This window comes from Cherax quadricarinatus, chromosome 28, assembly GCF_038502225.1.
Source record: "Cherax quadricarinatus isolate ZL_2023a chromosome 28, ASM3850222v1, whole genome shotgun sequence".
Taxonomy (NCBI): Eukaryota; Metazoa; Arthropoda; class Malacostraca; order Decapoda; family Parastacidae; genus Cherax; species Cherax quadricarinatus.
This window is the reverse complement of record NC_091319.1, coordinates 5,969,360-5,989,590: the sequence shown is the minus strand read 5'-3', so window position 1 is coordinate 5,989,590 and position 20,231 is coordinate 5,969,360. Positions and strand designations below refer to the sequence as shown.

Sequence of the window (20,231 nt, the reverse complement as noted above, 5' to 3'; positions counted from 1 at the left end):
TCAAAGGTACCTGATAGTAGCCTTTAAGGAGATCTAACTTGGACACAAAAGTAGCCTTACCCACAAAGTCAATTACGTCATCCAGACGAGGAAGAGGGTAAGCATCTGTAATTGTGACCTCATTCACCTTACGGTACTCTGTACACATACGAAACCCTCCATCAGCCTTCTTCACAAGGATGCACGGTGAAGCCCATGGACTAGATGACTCCTCCACTAAACCATGCTTTAACAAAAATTCTACTTCCTGCTGAAGTAGCCTTTGCTTTTCAGGATTAGCTCTGTAGGGGGAGAGTTTAATTGGTTTAGAGTTTCCCACATCTACATCATGATAACCTAATACACATTTTTTCAGCACATCCGAAAAATTATTAGGATATGACTGTAGAAGCTCAGTTAAATTTGTTGCTTGCGTTTCAGATAGTCCCTCCATTAAAGGGCTAGGATCCTTGAGGAGGACAGAATTTGAAAGTTTAATATTAATTTCAGAGATAAAGTGTAAAGAATCAGAGTCGTCCTCAGAGGTAGAGGACAGAGTCATTACTGGGACTTTATCTGGTGTATGAAAAGATTTTAATTGATTGATGTGGTAAATTTTAGTTTTTGAGGTCTTATCAATGGGAGCTACCACATAATTTACATCAGATCATCTACTTACAATCTGCATAGGTCCCGTAAATCTAGCTTTCAAGGTGTGGCTAGGTATAGGTTCCTGCACCAACACCTTGTCTCCTGGATGGAAGGAGCGGAATTTTGCACTTCTGTCATACCTCTGTTTCATCTTACTTTGAGCTGTCTTTAGGTTAGCCTTGGCTAACTGACGTGCCACCTGCAACCTTGAAGACGGGTTGTAGAGTGTTGAGCTAACGTCTTCTCCCATCCATCCTTCTTTGAGCACCCGAAGAGGACCTCGTACATTGTGCCCAAAGATCAGCTCAAACGGACTATACCCTGTAGACTCTTGCACCGTCTCTCGTACTGAGAACAGCAACAAAGGTAGTGATTCATCCCAGTCTGTAGGAAAGTGCATGCAAAAAGTTCTCATCATAGTTTTTAACGTCTGATGGAATCTTTCCAAGGCGCCTTGGGACTGAGGATGATAGGCAGTGGATAAGTTGTGGATTATCCCTAACCTAGTTAATACTTCCCTAAATGCTTTGGCAGTAAAGTTAGTACCTTGATCACTTTGAATAGTTTTAGGAATGCCAAAACAAGAAATGAATTTTGTTAAAGCTTTGAGAATAGCTTTAGTATTAATACTGCGCATGGGAATTGCTTCAGGATATCTGGTTACTTTATCCATAATCGTAAATAAATATTGATTTCCAGACTTTGACCTAGGTAGTGGACCTACACAATCTATAATTAAATCTGCAAAAGGTTCTCCATCAGCAGGTATAGGTTGGAGAGGTGCAGGTTTAATGGAATGTCCAGGTTTCCCTACTTGCTGACATTCTCGGCAACACCTAATGATTCTTCACATCTTTCTTTAATTTTGGCCAATAAAATTCTTTTGTGATTCTATACAAGGTTTTTGTAATTCCTAAGTGACCTCCTAATGAAGTTTTATGAGCTATATTTAATATTTGAGGTCTAAACTTGGTTGGAACCACTAACCTGTCATACAATTGCCGGCCCTCTATCTCCTTACCAGTCTCAGTGCAGATCAAATAATCGTTTTTAACTTCATACTTGACCGGATGACCCAAAGAGGATTTACCCATGGCTGCTTGAAAAGTGAATTTTAAAGAAGGGTTCTTTCGTTGTTCCTCCCGGAAGGACAGTCCCTCGGGCATGGAAACAGACATCTGGCAATCCTGCAACCTGGGAATAGGAAGGCTTGATCGGGGTCTGTTCACTTGATTTACGAGGCTCCGGCCAGTGTGCCTCATAAAACAACGTGGCTATTCTGAGATCGGAGTCGTCCAAGGATAGGTCAACATTCTCTCCAGACAACCATTGGGATGTTGCCCGAGTTATGGCCAACACCGGAGAAGAATTACTCATTATAGGTTCAGGACATGCACTAACAGTAGTAATGTTATTACCCAGTAATAACATGGCATCTTTCATGGGAAATCCTTTTGAGACACCTACAGTCAAGTACCCAGTGTAATATTTGCACTGTACATAAATTTTATGCAAAGGGACAGAATATATAGCTCCTCCAAATGCTTCTAATAAAACAGAGGAATTCAATGAAGTGTTCTCTGAAAGGGGTAATATTCCTTCTCTTACAAGTGAGCAATATGCTCCAGTATCTCTAAAGGTCTTTACTTCAGTTGTTTGAGTTTTCCTGAAGGGAAATAAGACTCTTGCAATAATAAGGGGCCATACCTTTTTCTACTTCTCTCGGGGACATGTTACTAGGGATATTAGAGATTTTCCCAATGGGTTGGGGTTTGTGGGGGCAGTTGGGACAGATATGACCTACTTTGTTACAGAGGAAGCAGACGACAGGCTTGCCCTTTACTCCCTGCGGACGTTGCAAATGGTGTCGTTTTGGCTGGTCTCTCTCTGGATACAGTTGTCGAGATGCACCATGAGTAGTTTGCCTCTCCGCAGGTGGACCATAAGTTGAGAAGCGTGGCTCACCAGGTGACTTAGTTGGCTGACGTAGACGTTCTCCCTCCGGCTGGCACTTCATTCTCCAAGGTTGACGATCTCTGCTCATGCCAGGCTGTTGAAAAGAGAGATGGGACCGCTCGGACAAGGAGTGGTTAGTTTCGAAGGTATCAGCCAACCTGTCTGCCTCCAATGCAGTGGTTAAGTCACGATCCTGCAGAAAGACTCGAACCTCTGGTCCCACAGACTCCAGCAGGTTATCAATCAGAATAAGCTGTACCAGCTCCTCAAAGGTAGAGACACCACTTGCTTTATACCAGCTGGTAAAAGCTTTGGTTTGCTGTCTCACAAAGTCCACTAGGGATTGACCAAGCTGTCGTCTGCCCAGCTTAAAAAAATGTTTATATTTGGCTGGGATACATGTATATGCTCCCAACACTGTGGTCTTCACTACTTGATAATCAGAAAATTCAGCGTCATTTAATACTGACGTAAATTCCTGTGCCTTACCAAACAATGCCGTATGAACCAACGATGCCCAATGCTGTTCCGGCCACCTCAAGGCTCGAACCTGATTTTCGAAGCTTTCGAAAAATTGTTCTGGTTCGGCCTCATTGAAGCGGGGAACAAGCTGTACTGCTTTCTGTAAACTAAAATCATTTACAGAATGCGAAAACTGCCTCCTTTCTCTTTCCCTATCAAATTCTTCCCTTGCGAATGCTCTCTGTTCCCTAGTTTGCTCAAGATTGATTTTTGCCAGCTCAAGTGCCAACGACGCTGATTCACCTTGAGACATCCCAGCTGCACTATACTGACCATTTTGCTCCGTAGGTGTATCATCTTCCTCCTGCGAGAACATAGTAGTTTTTGCCCTAGCTCCCGTAGAGGGAGGAGTCTGATGTGCGATCTCTTCTATAAGTTTGTCAGCAATCAGTGAATGCAGTTGCGCAGCTGTGAGAGTGCATTTCTGTTTAATGCCAATGGAACGAGCAATTTGCCAACAACGCTGTAGGGACAATTTAGGTAGGTTATGCAAAGTATATGCCGACACCAGACGTCTGACTTGTCTAGGTGGCATAAGTTATTCGCTATGCACAGTACGATTGCAGAATACCCCAACGTAACACGTTAATTTGCAGAACACGCTTAGCTATGCACAGTACGATTGCAGAATACGCATACAAGCAAAGCTGACTGCAAAATTCTCCACACCGAACAGGCTAGTAACAACTGACACGCAAAGTTTGTAAAGCAATGCCAGACAGCTACACTGTTCTAGAAGATTGACCGTAGCGAAGCGAGCACACCGAACAAGCTAGTAGCGAGCTGTTGAACGATCACACAATAGCAAGGCTGACCATAAAGCAATTGACACGCAAAATTTGTAAAGCGTAGGCAAAGCTAATGCAATGCCAGACAGCAAGCTGCACAATGTTCCTGCTACGAGCTTCACCCTAAGCTCAACCGTTTCTCTTAAGTCCAGCTCCAGCTCCCGGACAGGCTACCCATATTACAACCCAAGATTCCAAATGGCCTGTTATCCCGGGTGTAATGGGAGCAAAATAAACACAGCAGAAAAAGTTTAGACTTATCCTTCACCAATTTAGAACAGCTATATGTACACTATGTACAGTGATAAGTATAGTGCACTCCACGGTAAGCAAGGCAGAAATAGAAGCCACAAGATAGCAGACCGTGCTTCAACCAGCTCTAGAATGGGAATGACAAGGGCAGACAGGAGAGTGGTACCCACATAACCTCTGCGATTGCCAAAACCATCCTCTTATTGGCTAGAACCTGGTCACTAGTTGAACGACGGGGCCCCATCATCAACTCTTAGCAACCTGGTTCGCTGGTTGGGGGAGATAGCCTGTAAATGAGGGTGTGTACATGTGCCGAATAAAGGTTACGTACTCTTTGCATGCCACAAATGTTTTAGTTTTTTTACAGTATTGTGGATTCTCTATATATTTATTCCAGTTTCAACGTGTCTGGTGAGAAGCGTGAGCATGGTGTTATTGCTGCTCTGAAAGATGGTTATGGCTTCATAAAGTGTGCTGATCGTGATGCTCGTCTGTTTTTCCACTACAATGAACTGCTGGACCCAGAAAATGAGATTGCCATCAATGATGAGGTCATGTTTACAGTTGCTCAGGTAGGTTCCAACATGTAATGCTGCACTTGGCTATATCAGTTATTCTCATAAGTATTCATATACCATATGCAATATTGATAACTATTCTTTTCCTTTTGATTTTATTTTTGAATTATTAATATATGTGCCTTTTTTGTATAATTACCTATTTGAGTTTAGGGGGTGAGCCCCAACTCTTGAGCTTACCTCATTACTGACGTGAAATAGATCTTTCGAACCCATTTTGAGCTCCCGCGTGGAATCTGCTTCTACCGTGTAGTTTATTATTTTAACCACACTGTTGAGTATTGTGGATATGTACACAGATTGTGCAAAGGCCTTTGCACAATGAGACCATTGAGTGTTAGGCCATAATACGAGGTTAGTAGGTACACTGTAACAGAAGAGGGAGGAAAATGGTTTTTTGAATTTCTAATACTATATTAAAATAGAATGATAGTAAACCAAACAAATTCCTGTCTTAGCAAAGTAAAATATTCTTCACTCCATAGCAGGGATAGATACAAACACTGGCAACTGCTTTTTATCATTTATTGCAGATATATATTTCCAAAATAAAAGGAAAGTTTCCACATTGGAAAATAAAGAAAAACTGCAAACCAATATCGGTAAAGTGTTCCAGTGGACAGAGGAAAATAACATTAAATGGTGAAAAATTCTTACTACTGAAAAAAAAATGTTAGAACTAAAAATAACATAGGAACACATAAGCAGAATATCCTATAAAACAAAAGAAACATGTTTAAAATTTAGAAATTGTCACTGACCTTGGCTATTCTATTTTGAAAATTTATAAAGGAAAACAAAAATATTAAGTGTTGGTTTGGGTTGTGAAAGACTTCTTAACCCTTTCAGTGTCCAGACTACTAAAATTAATATTGGTTCCTGTGTCCACTTTATTTTTTCTTCTCTTTCTCTTTCTTCTTAACCCTTTCACTATTGAGACCCGTGCTCACAAACTTGCTCTTGGTGTCGAAGAATTTAAAAAAAATTTTTTTTTGAAATTCTGGACTCTTTTCCCAATGGTAATGACACGGAAAGTACAAAATTTGATGGAAAACTTGTGGAATTCCTCTCTCGCGAAGTTAACGGTCTAGGCAATATATACACATCGGCGATTTCTCCCACTTTGAGCCCTATTTTCAGTCAGTTCCATTATTCCAGTCGACCAAACTCGTAGCCATTTCTGTAGAACTCTGTTTGCTCTATCGATTGAGAACAAGAAACCACCCATTTAGCGATTTCAGCTACCCAATAAAGTGGGCAGCAATTGGCAATTTGGCCAATTACACACAAATGTTGCCAATTTCAAAATAGGGTCCAGAATAAACAATGCAGACATTCCTCTCACTAAAATAACATTTTCTCTGTTCATTAGTCACTTCTCCAGGCCCCCCTTATATTGCTCTTGCTTTACATTTTGAATTTTTATTCACACAAAAAATACAAGATTTCGTGTTATGCAGACTACTGCATTATTATGTAGTTGTATAAATAATGTCAACCCATTCATGACTGTGTATTAGAGTGTCCAGTTGGCCACGTATTGGATGGTGACGTCATTTGTTTACTCTTGAATCAGACCTATTAATACCCCATAAAACAGGCTGGGGGATGTAGGGGACAGGCCTTACCTATCCTCAGAATCAGCAAATATCTAATATTTCTGCTACTTTGAGCCCAGTTTCAAGCTACTTTTGGTTCTTAACCAACAAAAGTTATCTCTTATTTTAGTAGTATGTCTTTCGTTCCATTAAATGATACCAAGAAACCGCCAATAAAACCATAAAAACCATCCTAGAAAACTCGGTAACTGTTTTAAACCAGATACATGGTCAGAGTTTCTCTTTTCCCATCATGCACTGCATGGTGCAGGATTTTTTTTATACTGTGCACACTCACTGTGCTAACCTATTCCCTAACATCTAAGCCAAAATTTACCACTCACAGATTATCTGAGTGAACTGAGCTCATGATATAAAACTACATGAGGAACCCTGGCCTCAAAGACAGTTTTATATAACGGCCACTGAAATGGTTAAGAGTTGTTAGATTTTATTGCATATATTGCTCAATGTGAAAATTTTTATTTAATTTTAATATTTATTTCCAAAACAGGATACAACAAATCAGTCTCCAAACCGCCAGAGTGCGATCCGTATTCATCGGGTAAATTCAGGCACAGTCAAGTTTGAAGTGCTAGTCACAGAGGGTGTGCAGGGTCAGGTAAGTTCACATTGGTTTCTTGAATAATTAATACTTTGAGACTAAATCACCGTATCAGGATGGCAAGGTAGGAGGAGCTGGATCTAATAATCCAGCATTACTCCCACCCCTTTCCCTACACTTTTATTTTTTTTAATACCTCAGCTAGCTGAAAGATTTGCCCTTTTGTCAAAATTTGCTGTTGATTGTCATAATGGAAGAGCCCTTAAAACAAAAATATATATTTTTTTTTTTCTACAAGTCGGCCGTCTCCCACCGAGGCAGGGTGACCCAAAAAAGAAAGAAAATCCCCAAAAAGAAAATACTTTCATCATTCAACACTTTCACCACACACACATTATCACTGTTTTTGCAGAGGTGCTCAGAATACAACAGTTTAGAAGCATATACGTATAAAGATACACAACATATCCCTCCAAACTGCCAATATCCCAAACCACTCCTTTAAAGTGCAGGCATTGTACTTCCCATTTCCAGGACTCAAGTCCGACTATATGAAAATAACCGGTTTCCCTGAATCCCTTCACTAAATATTACCCTTTTCACACTCCAACATATCGTCAGGTCCCAAGTATCATTCGTCTCCATTCACTCCTATCTAACACGCTCATGCACGCTTGCTGGAAGTCCAAGCCCCTCGCCCACAAAACCTCCTTTACCCCCTCTTTCCAACCCTTTCGAGGACGACCCCTACCTCTCCTTCCTTCCCCTATAGATTTATATGCTTTCCATGTCATTCTACTTTGATCCATTCTCTCTAAATGACCAAACCACCTCAACAACCCCTCTTCTGCCCTCTGACTAATACTTTTATTAACTCCACATCTTTTCCTAATTTCCACACTCCGAATTTTCTGCATAATATTTACACCACACATTGCCCTTAGACAGGACATCTCCACTGCCTCCAACCGTCTCCTTGCTGCTGCATTTACCACCCAAGCTTCACCCATATAAGAGTGTTGGTACTATTATACTTTCATACATTCCCTTCTTTGCCTCCATAGATAACGTTTTTTGACTCCACATATACCTCAACGCACCACTCACCTTTTTTCCCTCATCAATTTATGATTAACCTCATCCTTCATAAATCCATCCGCCGACACGTCAACTCCCAAGTATCTGAAAACATTCACTTCTTCCATACTCCTCCTCCCCAATTTGATATCCAATTTTTCTTTATCTAAATCATTTGATACCCTCATCACCTTACTCTTTTCTATGTTCACTTTCAACTTTCTACCTTTACACACATTCCCAAACTCATCCACTAACCTTTGCCATTTTTCTTTAGAATCTCCCATAAGCACAGTATCATCAGCAAAAAGTAACTGTGTCAATTCCCATTTTGAATTTGATTCCCCAAAATTTAATCCCACCCCTCTCCCGAACACCCTAGCATTTACTTCCTTTACAACCCCATCTATAAATATATTAAACAACCATGGTGACATTACACATCCCTGTCTAAGACCTACTTTTACCGGGAAGTATTCTCCCTCTCTTCTACACACCCTAACCTGAGCCTCACTATCCTCATAAAAACTCTTTACAGCATTTATTAACTTACCACCTATTTGATATACTTGCAACATCTGCCACATTGCTCCTCTATCCACTCTATCATATGCCTTTTCTAAATCCATAAATGCAATAAAAACTTCCCTACCTTTGTCTAAATACTGTTCACATATATGCTTCAATGTAAACACTTGATCTACACATCCCCTACTCACTCTGAAACCTCCTTGCTCATCTGCAATCCTACATTCTGTCTTACCTCTTAATTCTATCAGTAATAACCCTACCGTACACTTTTCCTAGTATACTCAGTAAACTTATTCCTCTATAATTTTTACAATCTCTTTTGTCCCCTTTCCCTTTATATAAAGGGACTATACATGCTCTCCACCAATCCCTAGGTACCTTCCCCTCTTTCATACATTTATTAAACAAAAATACCAACCACTCCAACACTGTATATTCCCCTGCTTATAACACTTATGTCATGATCCCGTCAGTTCCAGCTGCTTTACCCCCATTTTACTTAATGCCTCGTGCACCTCCCCCACACTAACATCCTGCTGTTCTTCACTCCTAAAAGATGGTATATCTCCCTGGCCACTGCCTTTAACCTCCTCCTTGATGCATCATTAACAACCTATGCTTCACACCCATTTAAGAGTGCTGGTACCACTGTATTCTCATTCATATCCCTTTTTACTTCTGTCAGCAGTGTTCTTTGTGTCCACACCTTTTTTCCTTCGTCAGATTTATGGTTCACCTCATCTTTCATAGACCCATCCGCTGACAAATCCACTCTCAGGCATCTGGACACATTTGCTTTCTCCATCCACCCTCCTTTCAGTTAATGTCCTGTCTTTCATTACCAAAATTTTTTGTTTCCCTCCTCAGCATGCTCTTTCCTATGTTGATTTTTAATTTCCTTTTTTTACATCCCCTCCCAAATTTCTTCACTAACCTTTTTCAACTTCTCTTCAGAATCTCCCAAAAGCACTGTCATTTGCAAAATGCAAATTTGACAACCTCCAACTTTGTATTAGTAGACTCTTTATCTTTTGATCCCATACCTTTCTCTGTTACCCTAGCATTTATTTATTTCTCTATTACGTGCTCTTCAGTTTTTTTTTTCTTTTACTTTTTTCCTGCAGCTCTTGTATTTAACACCAATTTTTTTTTTTTTTTTTTTCAACAAGTCGGCCGTCTCCCACCGAGGCAGGGTGACCCAAAAAAGAAAGAAAATCCCCAAAAAGAAAAATACTTTCATCATCATTCAACACTTTCACCACACTCGCACATTATCACTGTTTTTGCAGAGGTGCTCAGAATACAACAGTCTAGAAGCATACACATATAAAGATACACAACATATCCCTCCAAACTGCCAATATCCCAAACCCCTCCTTTAAAGTGCAGGCAATACCAACATGAATTTGGTTACAGATTATGATACCGGATCCGACACCTGACAGGGAGGAAGTTCCAGGGGGACTTATCTCGTATGTTGAGGATGGAGTGAAAAAAACTATCAATTACTATGCCAAAAGTTTTGACAGTCCTCCAGTACTGTCTGATAAGGTATATATGCATTTCTTCAGCTCTCTGACAAAAATATTAAATTTAGAATCTAAAAACCTTTCACTTGTAGGAATTTGTTGATTACACCATATTGGTTTTCTAAGTAAAGACTTTAATTTCAAGAGGTTTCAAGTTTGACTGCTGATAGATTATAGATAGCTAAGTTTGGTGAAATTTTACATATTCCTTGCTATTATTATTTAGTTCAGTAACCCACCATAAATTCAAAAATTTCAGATTGCTTTATTGCATCTTTAGTTAACATTATAAAAGGACAGTGCTAAAACTACAATTGTAGCTTTTAGCTAGGGATAAGCATAAGTGTGGTAACTACCAATAATTTATTGAAATATAGAGAGTGATTATAGTAATAACCAGTAATGCTCTTATAGCCCAATCATTGTTTACATATACATTTGAATTAATTTATTTCAGCACTTACCTAGAAAATGGTTCTTTCATTAATGTTTTAAACAGGTCCCTTGTAACTAATAGTTTACCAGTAGTGATAATCATCTGAAAGCTTTTGTACATCATTCAGGTGGAGTTCAACATATACCAAGTTAAACGCACCAAAGAGCTTATAGCAGTGGGAGTGAAAATACTGCCTGGCAACCCTCGGACCAAGTTCTATCCATACATCGCGCCTCCTTCAAAAGCCGTCCTGCCAAACAGTCCAAGGTTGAAATCCTCTTAAATTGTTCACATTAAGCAGCATTTGAGAACACATAAGTGTTTACAAAAAGGAAGAGTGTAGGAATCATACACAGTATTTTCTGCTAAAATATTAAACTTAAGAACTTTAGCCTAAAAAAATGCTTTACATTCCTGGTAAAATTTGACTGTAATGTGTTAAATAATGCTAAAACATGAGGTTTCCAATAAGTGTTCTGTAATAACAGCAATGATTTCATGTAATCTTTATGGGGTCTCTGCCTCACAGTTGAAATTGGGGTTTCTGGTGCATTTAAAGTAAGAAAGAGGCTTACGACTGCTCATTTTATCACAATTACTCTTAGAGACATGGAGCTCACAGAGAATATAAACACGCCGAGTGTGAACAGCTGGTTGGCAGTCACATGTGTATTAATACCTTTCTGCTTGCTGTTGATGTGTGTTAGTCTCCAGAAATGCTGATGGCTGCTTCTGCAGGATTCCTTGTAAATTATGTGATAGTTTATTATGCATTATGCATGCATTTGTGAAAAGTTTTCCCCACAATACAAACAGCTTACATTGTGTACAGGTTGTTCTCACTTTGCTGCTGTAGAATACATAACAGCAATATGCCCATTCTTGTGCAATACTTCTTTTTGAGATCGAGTAATGCTATTTATGAGTGAAGGCATGTGAAACAAATGTTTTCTACAGTTACCCCCCAGTAATACTATACACAGTTTCTCTGGTGTGTTGAACTAGAGACAACTGGTTATAGTAATTGTGTATTGTCATACACTTCTTTCTACCACTGCTGCCTCCTCCCCCTCCCCTTCCTCCTTCACCTCTTCCTTCTTTTCCCCTCCTCCTCCTCCTCCTTTTCCCCCTCCTCCTCCTCCTCCTTTTCCTCTCTTCCTCCTCCTTTTCCTCTCTTCCTCCTCCTTTTCCCCTCCTCCTCCTTTTCCCCTCCTCCTCCTTTTCCCCTCCTCCTCCTCCTTTTCTCCTCCTCCTCCTTTTCCCCTCCTCCTCCTCCTTTTCCCCTCCTCCTCCTCCCCTCCTCCTCCTCCTTTTCCCCTCCTCCTTCCTCTCCTCCTCCTCCCTCTCCTCCTCCTCCCTCTCCTCCTTCCTCTCCTCCTGTTTCCCTCCCTCATCCCTCCTCCTCCTGTTTCCTCTCCTCTCTCATCCCTCCTCCTCCTCCAATTTTCAATATACTTTTTTATTCATTTGATTATTGACCAATCTTATTGAAACTTTATAAGACCATGTTTTATGCACTCTTACTCAAACAGTAAAAAAATTAATTAAATTGGATGATAAAATATTAAACCTCAAATTGCAACCGTCTAAATATTTTCGGGTAGTGGTAAACCACAGAAATTGAATTCACAGATACGGAGGTACTACTGTATAAAACTTATTCTAAGTGTATGAGGTAATTTTTTTGTATGGGTATTTAACACTATATTGTCATTGATTATTATTTTTCCTTTACTAGCTCGACAAGCAGTAGCAGCACTACTAACAGCAGTAGCAGCACAACTAATAGCAACAGTAACATCAGCAACAGCAGCAGTAGCACCAGCACTAGCAGCAGCAATGGTAGCAACACAACTAGCAGCAGTAACAGCTTAAGCACCAGCCATAGCAGCAGCAGTATTAATGGCAACAGCAGTAACAGTAATGTGAATGGCAATAGTTCTGCTGGACGTCCATCAGCCACACTGCATCAGGGCTTTGTGGCTGCACTAAAAGACACGTTTGGCTTCATTGAGACTATTGCCCATGACAAAGAGATATTCTTTCACTTCAGGTAACAGTAGTACTTAAAAATGTACCATGTAAATTTGAAAGCCATTTGTTTAATTATTTTTTATGTAAGTGGCTCATATAATAGGGAATTTTTTTGTAATGGTAATTTTTCATTCTAATTACTTGTTATTTTCTTTATACTGTATTTTATTCATACTGCACCACACTTAATTTGCCTTATTTCAAATATTTCTATGATTAAATATATATTTTTATGGCCAAACAAAATGTGTAGTTTTCCATGTATTGGATTGTATTTCATTTAAGTTTTGAAAAACTGGATAATTAAAAATGTTCATTGAATGAGTAATTTTCTTTAGATGGCTGTTGTCTTATGACCCATACAAGTGGAGTGTTTTCACTTTGTACAGTAGGTCCCCCACTAATAATGTTAATGCTTTCCTGAATATCTTTTGTAAGTTGATTGTTTGGAACTTGGAGTCTATTTTCGTTAAAACACCCATGCTCTAATCAGAGATAAGTTCCTGACCCATAATCTTCAATATCTTTCATTTTTATTAAAAAGAATGTTTATCAAATATTGGTATTCATTACCATTGCTTTCCATTTATGCACGTGCTCATCGACTTTCCCCCCTGCTCAAATTCGTCTTTTTTTTTTTTTTTTTTTTTTTTTTTTTAATGAATGACAGTGTAAACGAAATTAGTGATTTAACCCGTTCACCGTCAGTCCTATAATATTACAGCTTTCAGGCCAAAATTCTAGCACCTTCAAATCTGGTGGGAGAAAGCTGGTAGGTCTGCATGCGAAAGAACGGATCTTTGTGCGCAGTATAAAAAAATCTGGGAGGCAGCATTGCATTGTGGGAGTGCCAATTCAGTACACCTTGTTCACCATGCCTAGTGGTAAGGAATACCTCACTCCCTGGTGAATTGGGACTCTTCCCTTCCCAAGTGATAGTTCTAACACAGATGGAATTGTCAGTGAAGATGAATTTCATGGTTGTGAGGAGTTTGTGACCGAAAGCAATGCCCAGAATACCAGAAATAGTGCTGAAAACCCAGACGACCCTCAACCTTCCACCTTTGGTGCTGGGCCATATCATGTGTAATTGTACCACAGCGAAAGAGGAAACTCGTATTTTCTCATGTCTCAAAGAATATGTAAGTTTATTCAGGTATACACAAATACAGTTACATAGATTATCATACATAGCATGTGTGTGGAGAACCTTGGATAACCCAAAAAAGTCAAGGTGACTATTTCCATGTGGGTGGTGGGAAAGACAGCATGGTTGGTGGGGAAGACAACATTGTTGGTGTGGAAGATGGTATGGGTAATGTTACAATCGAGATGGATAATATACATGCAGCAGCAGGTGGAGGTGCTGGTGTAAATGTGTCATGTACCACCAGCAACACCCCAGGCTGGTTGCCATGCCACGCCACTGACTCAGCACATCCACAACAAAGGCTCCCTTCAGCCTCCCACACAGCACAACCACCTGCACAACACAAAATCCTACACAACCACAACTACAACCTGCACAACCACAACAACCTGCACAACCACAACAACCAGCACAACCACAACAACCAGCACAACCACAACAACCAGCACAACCACAACCTGCACAACCACAACCTGCACAACCACAACCTGCACAACCACAACCTACACAACCACAACCTACACAACCACAACCTACACAACCACAAAAATGCAGAGACACTTGTTGTTTTGTGTGTGAGGAGTGTAAAACAGCACTGTACATAACACCATGTTTCAAAGAGTTCCACAAACTGCAGCACTCCTAGAAATGTGTCCAGTGACTTTTTTTTTTTTTTTTTTTTTTTTTTTTTTTTTTTTTTTTTTTTTTTTTTTTTTTTTTTAACGGCCATCTCCCACCAAGGCAGAGTGACCCAAAAAAGAACGAAAATCCCCAAAATGAAAATACTTTCATCATTCAACACTTTCACCTCACTCACACATAATCACTGTTTTTGCAGAGGTGCTCAGAATACAACAGTTTAGAAGCATATACGTATAAAGATGCACAACATATCCCTCCAAACTGCCAATATCCCAAACCCCTCCTTTAAAGTGCAGGCATTGTACTTCCCATTTCCAGGACTCGAGTCTGGCTATGTAAAAATAACCAGTTTCCCCGAATCCCTTCACTAAATATTACCCTGCTCACACTCCAACAGCTCGTCAGGTCCCAAATACCATTCGTCTCCATTCACTCCTATCTAACACGCTCACGCACGCTTGCTGGAAGTCCAAGCCCCTCACCCACAAAACCTCCTTTACCCCCTCGGTATAAATCAGTTTAACCCTTAAATGGTCCAAACATATATATACGTTTTTTCAACATCTGAAGGTATGTAAAAAAAATGTAGATCTTTTTTGTTTTACATTTGAAAACGTGTAAAAAAAACTTTTATCTACATTTTTTTTTTTTTTTGTTATATTTGAAAATATGTAAAAAAAAGATCTACTTTTGTAGCACTACGAATTTGAACGTCGATCTGTTTGGACCATTTAAGGGTTAAAGTGATATTGAGAGCTATTGTTAGCCTTAAAAACGGCAAATGTGAAAAGGCAAGAGTGAACTGTTTGTTCTGACAAGTTTACTAATAGCTTCAGTTTCATATTTTGCTGACAACTCCTCTGCTCTCTGCAGCCCAAAGTATTCCTGCATATCAGAAGAATGAGTGTTCGTAATTCATTAATTTGTTCGAAAATGCCATTGTTGCAAGCTCAGGGCCTACTTGTATAAAATGAACTCTCTAATCCTTATATTGTAGCTACATTTGCATAAGCAGTGGACTTTAAACTTTATTGGAAAGATTTAAAGTAAAATGTGATTTGGGGTCATCCATTCAAGTTCTTAACAAAGTTTTAATAGCTTGTGTTTGCCTGTCAGTCTATCCACCTGTTTTTCTTTGAGGACTTACCCAGTTTTTCCCAGGATCAAACCTTATTGCTGCCAATTCTCCAGGCACTATATGGTCCCTTCAAATTTAGTGTAGGGATTCAGGGAAACTAGTTAGCCAGACTTGAGTCCTGGAAATGGGAGGGGTTTAGGATATTGGTAGTTAGGAGGGACATCTAAACTGTCGTATCTGAGTGCCTCTGCAAAGACAGTGATTATATATGAGTGATAGTGAAAGTGCTGAATGATGAAAGTTCTTTCTTTCTTTTTCTTTCTTTTTCTTTCTTTCTTTTTCTTTCTTTTTCTTTTTTCTTTTTTTTCTTTTTTCTTTCTTTTTTCTTTCTTTTTTCTTTCTTTTTTCTTTCTTTTTTCTTTCTTTTTTCTTTCTTTTTTCTTTCTTTTTTCTTTTTTCTTTCTTTTTTCTTTCTTTTTTCTTTCTTTTTTCTTTCTTTTTTCTTTCTTTTTCTCTTTTTCTCTTTTTTTCTCTTTTTTTCTCTTTTTTTCTTTCTTTTTTCTTTCTTTTTTCTTTCTTTTTTCTTTCTTTTTTCTTTCTTTTTTCTTTCTTTTTTCTTTCTTTTTTCTTTCTTTTTTCTTTCTTTTTTCTTTCTTTTTTCTTTCTTTTTTCTTTCTTTTTTCTTTCTTTTTTCTTTCTTTTTTCTTTCTTTTTTCTTTCTTTTTTCTTTCTTTTTTCTTTTTTCTTTTTTCTTTTTTCTTTTTTCTTTCTTTTTTCTTTTTTCTTTCTTTTTTCTTTCTTTCTTTTTTCTTTCTTTTTTCTTTCTTTTTTCTTTCTTTTCTTTCTTTCTCTGTCTCTCTCTCTTTTTTTTTTTTTTACACAGGGTTTGACAAGGTTAAGGATCCCTAGCTTTATTGACAAGCTATTTACAGGTTAAGGATTCCTAACTTTATTGGCAAGCTAAGAGCTGTTACCTACATCAGCTCATTTGAAAGCATTTTTATTGTTATGAGACATACAAGTAGGGAACAGGATGAAGTTGGAGCCATCTGTGGGCCAGCGTTTTCATGTGATCAGCTGACTTTATCTTGTTGACATCATTATGCTGTATGAATGTGTTCCATACTCGAGTCATCCTGGGTATATATGATCTCAGATGGAGTTATGTTCTGGAGATGGGTACAGCCAGAGTGAAGTTGTTGCTTTCTGCCTGTCATGTGGCATAAAAGCTTGTTTCACGCTGTCCTCGAAGTGGATCCAAGTGTGGTACTTTGACAATATTGGCCTTGTGCATAACAGTAAGGCCACCCACATCCCTCCTATGTTGAAGGCTCTGCTGAAATGACAGCTCTATCCAGGATGGGTCCAGGCGAGAGATGAGACGTCTTGCTCTGTTCTCTACTCTGTCAAGCAGTCACAGATGAGAAGGGGAGGCAGGCAAACCAAGAAAGTGGAGGATACTCAAGGTGTGAGCGTACTTGTGCCTCGTACAGAATCTTGCAACCCCTACTGTCAAGCAGATGCGAGATACGGCGAAGTGCTGTAAGCTTCCTGGCTGCCTTGTTTGCAAGATTTACAGCATGTTTCTTCATGGTTAGTTTCGAGTCAAATTTCACCCCAAGGATATCAGCTTCTTCTCCAGGTGCCAACACCCTCCCATTCATCCTTACTACTGCACCAGCATTACCATCATGGTGCCTAGAGATGATCATCATTTGCGTTTTCTCAGGTGCAAATGTTACTTACCATCTATTTCCCCAAGCTGATATAGCTCTCAGCTGGTGATTGATGTAGCTTAGAGCAGCTGGCATTTCTTCTCTTGGATAAGTGAATGTCAGTGTACAGTCGTCTGCATATGCATGTGATTCTGGGATGAGATGAAGAAGGTCGTTGAAGTAGACATTCCATAACAATGGTCCCAGTACGCTTCCTTTTGGAACACTTGCCCCAATAGGATGTCTTACTGATTCCGTTCCATTGAGAACTACACTTAGAGATCTACCATGAAGGTAATCACTGAGGAGACATAACGTAGAGCCTGCATTTCCCAGTGCTTGAAGTTTTGCTAAGAGGCCCTGGTGCCACACCCGGTCGAAAGCGCCAGCAATGTCCAGTGCTACCACACAGCTGACTTTGGATTCATCCAGTGACTGGTGCCACTTAGTGGAGAGGTTTAACAGATCAGCAGCAGAGTAACCTTTCCTGAAGCCATATTGACGATCACAAAGTAGTGAGTGGTAGTCAAAAAACTGTCATTTGTCTTGATAATTATTGTCTCAAGGATCTTACCAGTGATTGACAGGAGTGACTGGTCTGTAGTTGCTGATTTCTGCTCTGCTCTCTTTTTGTGAACAGGGACTACATTTGCCTCTTTCCATAGAGAGGGCCATTTATACTGTACTAGGCAGTGCTGAAAGATGCGAGTTAGAGGTGCTGCTAGCTGGTCTGCACATCTTCTCAACAATCTTGGGCTCAACTTGTCTGGGCCCACAGCCTTTTCTTGGTCAAGCGATTTAAGAAGGAAATGCACCTCCTCCTGCCTTATTGTCACCACTGACAGTTTTGACACAGTTCTTGCAGCTAGCCAAGGAGGGTCCCTTGCTGGATCAGGAACTTGCATTTTGGTAGCAAAGTGTTCAGCAAAGAGGTTCTCCTTCTCTTGACTACTAGTAGAGGTGGTCCCATCCTGTCGATTTAGAGGTGGAATGAGTTCATCGGGCAGATAACCTTGTCTGTCCTTGACCAGGGACTACCAGGTTTTGGAGCCTACCCTACCTGATGCTAGCTTTCTTTTAGTGTCCACCTCCCATTTAGCAATGGCCCACTTTTGAACGTCACCCATATGCCTACAGGCTTGCCTGTGCAAGTTCCTGTTATAGGTGGTAGGATGTCTCTTATACCTTTGCCATGCTTTGTACTTAGCAGTAGCAGCCTCTCTACAATGAAAGCCAAACCAAGTCTGATCTGTAGGCTTTGTCACATATTGCCGGTGAGGAATGTGTTCTTGTTGTAGGTAAAGGATGTGTCCAGTGAAGGCTTTAACTTGGTTGTCAACATCCCCTTGGAGAAGAGCATTCCAATCGGTGGTGGCAAGCTCAGAGCAAAGGGCTGGCCAATTACCTCTTTCCCATAGCCAGGTTGTGCGTGTGGACTCCTCACCTCGTTCTGTTGGGATCTTAAGTGTCGTAAAAACAGCCTTGTGGTCAGACGATTCAACGTAGCCGAGGGGTTGACAAGTGACTATGCCTTCTGCCAGATCACTCGCTACTGGGTCAAGGGAGGAGCCAGAGATGTGAGTAGGGAAATCAACAAAGTTTCTCATGTCAAATACTGCAAGAAGGTCATCAAAGTCCCTCTGTATAAGGTGTTGGTTGAGGTCACCAACAATTATGATATGTTGACAGTTGTGTTGTAGCAGAAGGGAGTTGATATTTTCCATTAGGAAGTTGATGGGGTCTGCATGTTGCCACTGAAGTCTATACATTGCACATGCTAGTACAGAGGTACTAGTGTTTATGCAGAGCTTGAAGAACATCATTTCAAGATGTGTAGGGGTGGCAACATCAATGTGCTGGGCATGAACACTTTCAGAGAAGCACACAGCAACACCTCCTCCTTGCCCTTGCCTGTCTCTTCTCATCCATGAGGTGTAGCCAGCAGTTCTTGCAAAATTTTCTAGAGTCCTGTCATCCAAGAATGTTTCAACAACAGCTATCATGTCGGGACGTCGAGTGTTCACAAAACTATGTGTGAGCTCTCCAACATTAGTAATGAAACCTCTAATGTTGGCCAACAGGATGCTGATAGACTAGCTCGTCATGATGTGGTCAGCTTGAGGTGGTGGGTGTGTAGGGCATATAAGGTGCCTGCCCTTAAGAGAGGTAGGGTACTGAGGCAGCTGCAGGGATATAGGTCTGTGGTCTTGTTTTTTTTTTTTTTTCAACAAATCGGCCATCTCCCACCGAGGCAGGGTGACCCAAAAAAGAAAGAAAATCCCCAAAAAGAAAATACTTTCATCATCATTCAACACTTTCACCACACTCACACATTATCACTGCTTTTGCAGAGGTGCTCAGAATACAACAGTTTAGAAGCATATACGTATAAAGATACACAACATATCCCTCCAAACTGCCAATATCCCAAACCCCTCCTTTAAAGTGCAGGCATTGTACTTCCCATTTCCAGGACTCAAGTCCGACTATATGAAAATAACCGGTTTCCCTGAATCCCTTCACTAAATATTACCCTGCTCACACTCCAACAGATCGTCAGGTCCCAAGTATCATTCGTCTCCATTCACTCCTATCTAACATGCTCATGCACGCTTGCTGGAAGTCCAAGCCCCTCACCCACAAAACCTCCTTTACCCCCTCTTTCCAACCCTTTCGAGGACGACCCCTACCCCTCTTTCTTTCCCCTATAGATTTATATGCTTTCCATGTCATTCTACTTTGATCCATTCTCTCTAAATGACCAAACCACCTCAACAACCCCTCTTCTGCCCTCTGACTAATGCTTTTATTAACTTCACACGTTCTCCTAATTTCCACACTCCGAATTTTCTGCATAATATTTACACCACACATTGCCCTTAGACAGGACATCTCCACTGCCTCCAACCGTCTCCTCGCTGCTGCATTTACCACCCAAGCTTCACATCCATATAAGAGTGTTGGTACTACTATACTTTCATACATTCCCTCCTTTGCCGCTATAGATAACGTTTTTTGGCTCCACATATACCTCAATGCACCACTCACCTTTTTTCCCTCATCAATTCTATGATTAACCTCATCCTTCATAAATCCATCCGCTGACACGTCAACTCCCAAGTATCTGAAAACATTCACTTCTTCCATACT

The 20,231-nt window shown here is 40.2% G+C and overlaps 1 protein-coding gene across 1 annotated transcript in view; it reads left to right on the top strand.

The window, feature by feature from the left end:
• The window catches only part of LOC128693149 (RNA-binding protein Unr), a 73,786-nt gene that overhangs the window by 29,608 nt on the left and 23,947 nt on the right, over window positions 1–20,231 (top strand). Inside the window, exons 8-12 of the mRNA XM_070089349.1 lie at window positions 4,546–4,720; window positions 6,839–6,946; window positions 9,914–10,048; window positions 10,590–10,729; window positions 12,201–12,515. Of these exons, the coding sequence (XP_069945450.1) occupies window positions 4,546–4,720; window positions 6,839–6,946; window positions 9,914–10,048; window positions 10,590–10,729; window positions 12,201–12,515 (873 nt within the window). The remainder of the gene's footprint in view (window positions 1–4,545; window positions 4,721–6,838; window positions 6,947–9,913; window positions 10,049–10,589; window positions 10,730–12,200; window positions 12,516–20,231) is intronic.